Here is a 3,648-nt window from a genome sequence, read left to right as displayed (position 1 = left end):
CGTTCCCATGAAATTACCTAACCTCGAAATAAGTTCTTACTTCACATGAAATTTAGCAGCAAAAGCAGTACATATTGAACAAGTGTCATTACTGCCTCCTCAATCATGCTCTTTCAATATTCTTTCTTCTAGGGAAAGAAAAACAACAGTGGAAAAGCTTCCATTACAGTGATGCTCATAAATACTTTCCTTATGGTCACCGTGATGTCATCAATGGTTTCATTTCTGCAATGGGCCTAAATGTTTCCAATTTCAATTTAATGAATGGGCCTCATAAATAATAATGCTTGGATCTCCAATCATTTTATCTTGTATTTTTAATTTTTGAAAATAATTTTAAAAATTAAATTTTTTTATCAGATTTAAAAATTAATGAAGAATTTTTTATCAAATTTTAAAATCTAATAAATATTTTTTATTTTAGTCAAATTTCAAAATTTAATAAAATAAAAATCTTTATTAAATTTTAAAATTCGAATAAAACATAAAAAATAGAATGTAAACTTTTAAATTACAAATAATAGTTTAAGAATTTTGAAAAGATTAGAAATGTAAATTAAAATGATTAGATATACATGATGAAGTTCAATCATATAAGGGATTAACAATACTTTTTATCCAAAATTTTAATGTAATGAGTTATAATGAGTTTCTTATCTTTATATACTTTACTTTCTCATTTTTATTCAATGTGAGACTTAGACTCACACTTAAATTCCCAACGTTGAATTTTTATAGTTAAAATATTTTTTTATTTTTATGTATATTGTTTTTAAAAATGAATAGTATAACACCTGATATTATCAAAGTTTAATTACAATTTTGATACTTGTATTTTATAACATCAGTAATCTTGATAAATAATTTTTTTACAACTTTAATCTCTTAATGATTTAACTGTCCGTTATTTTGGTTTCTAAACCATTTTTTATGCAATTCAATTTTTTTAGTTATTAATACGTTGTTCAATTTTCAGTTCAACTATTCATATTCTTTTTATTTTTTCGGACAAAACATGTATAATTGGGTAAAACGTAAGATACTGTGAAGTAAGAGAGGAGAAATTTGTTGTTTATATGTTTTTAAAACTACAAAATTGAATAAAATTATCGAGAATTAGAAATTACGTAAGAAAAAAATTGAAAATGAATTACAGCATACAATATTTTTACTGACAACACCCGAATCAAACGTTGAAATCTGTTTATGTTATTATCATTCAATTATTAGATATATATTATTAATTAAAAGCTATGTCTTTGATTTCTTTGTCTTTTGATACTATTATTTGTTTTGAAGTGGCCCAGACATTTCATCAATGAATTTGCCAAATGCTATCAAACCATGTGAAATGATAGTATAATCATAGGGTTTCAGTCAAAATTAGAGTAATTCCCTGTGATCAGGCTCAGCCATTGTTAATACACCCGCACACATGATCTAGAACTTTCTTCATGCTTCCACGTGTGATGATTCCAACACAACCCAATCAAAGGTAAAATCCAAACATGGCATAGCATATTTCATTAACCAGCATTGTAACATAGTTACACATAGCCCAAACACATGACTGCAACGAATTGTCACACTGCCACGTACCCTCTTTTGCATGGTTACACCAAATGCTATGCAGCCACGCCCATTCTCATCACCTATCCCTGTCATCTTCATTCTCTCTCTCTCTCTCTTCTCTCTCTCTCTTTCTTTCTCTCTCTCTCCTTCTCTCTCTCTTTCTCTCATGAACACCTCAACCACCCTATATAACTCACCCTTCTTCTTCTCTAACAATATCCATGCTCCACAAGCTCTCTTTTGTATCATTATTCATTCAGTCTTTTCCTTTACTACAATAAAATATGAGCACCATTTGTGCAGAGCACAAGTTCCAACTTCAACCCTCTCACCAGCTTCTCTCTCTCAAAAAATCCCTCAGAGACCTTGACATCCCGCCAAGGAAGCTTCTCACGCGCCGCTCCGCCGCCGACATCTTTTCCGACGACATCCTCCTGCACAAGTACCTCGCGCACACCAAATCCATGGAATCCGATGACTCTGATGACGTCGGAGACCCCTATGCCTCCGACGAATTCCGCATGTTCGAGTTCAAGGTTCGTCGCTGCACTCGTAGCCGGAGCCATGACTGGACAGACTGCCCTTTTGCACACCCCGGCGAGAAGGCCCGCCGCCGCGACCCTCGCCGGTTTCATTACTCCGGGACCGTTTGTCCGGAGTATCGCCGCGGGCAGTGCAGCAGCGGCGATGCATGTGAGTTCTCTCATGGGGTGTTCGAGTGCTGGTTGCACCCTTCAAGGTATAGAACCGAGGCTTGCAAGGATGGGAAGAATTGCAAGCGAAAAGTTTGCTTTTTCGCTCACACCCCTCGCCAACTGAGAGTTTTGCCTCCCCAAGACAGCGACAAGAAGAAAAAGGGCAGCAATATGAGTCCTCATAATAATAACAACAATAACAGTAACCATTGTTGTTTGTTTTGTCATTGTTCATCCACCTGTTCACCAACTTCTACCTTGTTTGGCATGTCTCATTTTTCTCCTCCTTTATCACCCTCTTCTTCTTCCTCTTCCCCTTCTAGGTTTGAGCCTGGCCACCGTCACGGTGTTGTGAGCTACAAGGATGTGTTCTCTGAGCTTATGTGCTCCATGGAGGCTTTGAATTTTGGTGAGGCTTCGTCTGTCTCTGCTTCTAAGCCTCATACTCTTCTGTCTTGGCATGATGTCTCTGAGGATCATAAGCAGTTCAATGTTCATTCACCAACCATAGCTACCCGTGGAAGCTTTTCCAATAATGCGAATGGAAGGTTTTGGAGGGAAGAAAGTGGAAGCTTTTCCATGAATAGAAGTGGAAGATTTTTTAGGGAAGAAAGTGGGGTTGTTGATGATGTCATTGCCCCAGATCTGGCGTGGGTTAATGACTTGCTGATGTAGGTTATTATTAAAACGTCTTGAAGATGATGACAAAAGGTGCATGGTGGGATTTGTGACGAGGATTTACCAAGTGTAAATACATGTCGGAGCAAGCAACATATCCTTGGCTTCTATTGTTATTATTATTAATTATTGTTTCGAGTACTTTCATTGCTTTCTGAATTTTGTTTAAGGTTGTCAAAATTAGGTCTGTAATTTTTGTGTCCATTGTAACTAGATTTCATCTTTTGTTCGGTGGATTATGTAGAAAGGAAAGGGAAACTGATTCATGCAATCAAATGTTGAACTTTTCTTTTCTGTTTTGGATTTTTCCTTGGCTTAATTATCTTATCACTCAGTCTCTGCCATGAATCATCATTTATAATTTCTTTGTCTGTTGCTTTGTGGTGCCAAAGCAAATTCAGCGTATTCTTACACATGTCGAGCATGCAATGTTTATCGTGACAAAATTTAAGATATTCTCGGGAAAATTTATTGTATGCGGTGCTGTATTTATCTGCTTCGATTCTGAGGTTAATAGAAAATTATTCACACAGATAAAGATTTTCTCGTGAATCACGAGGAGGCACCCGAATTAATGTCAATGGAAATAATATTCATAAAAAAAAAAGTGTGTGCGCTTTTTCTCTCTCCTTTTATATCTATTTTTGTATATATTTTTTAATTTGTAGCATTCTTCTTCTTTATCTTTATCCTTCTAATTACA

The 3,648-nt window shown here is 35.4% G+C and overlaps 1 protein-coding gene across 1 annotated transcript; it reads left to right on the top strand.

The window, feature by feature from the left end:
* Positions 1–1,491: 1,491 nt before the first annotated feature.
* On the top strand, positions 1,492–3,239 carry LOC108339575 (zinc finger CCCH domain-containing protein 2). Its single transcript, XM_017576722.2, has one exon. The coding sequence runs from the start codon at positions 1,857–1,859 to the stop codon at positions 2,940–2,942; it is 1,086 nt and encodes a 361-aa protein (XP_017432211.1). The 5' UTR covers positions 1,492–1,856; the 3' UTR covers positions 2,943–3,239.
* The last annotated feature ends 409 nt before the right edge of the window (positions 3,240–3,648 follow it).

This window comes from Vigna angularis, chromosome 5 (assembly GCF_016808095.1).
Source record: "Vigna angularis cultivar LongXiaoDou No.4 chromosome 5, ASM1680809v1, whole genome shotgun sequence".
Classification (NCBI taxonomy): Eukaryota; Viridiplantae; Streptophyta; class Magnoliopsida; order Fabales; family Fabaceae; genus Vigna; species Vigna angularis.
Note: the sequence above shows the minus strand (reverse complement) of the source record. Positions and strands in the feature narration are given on the sequence as shown.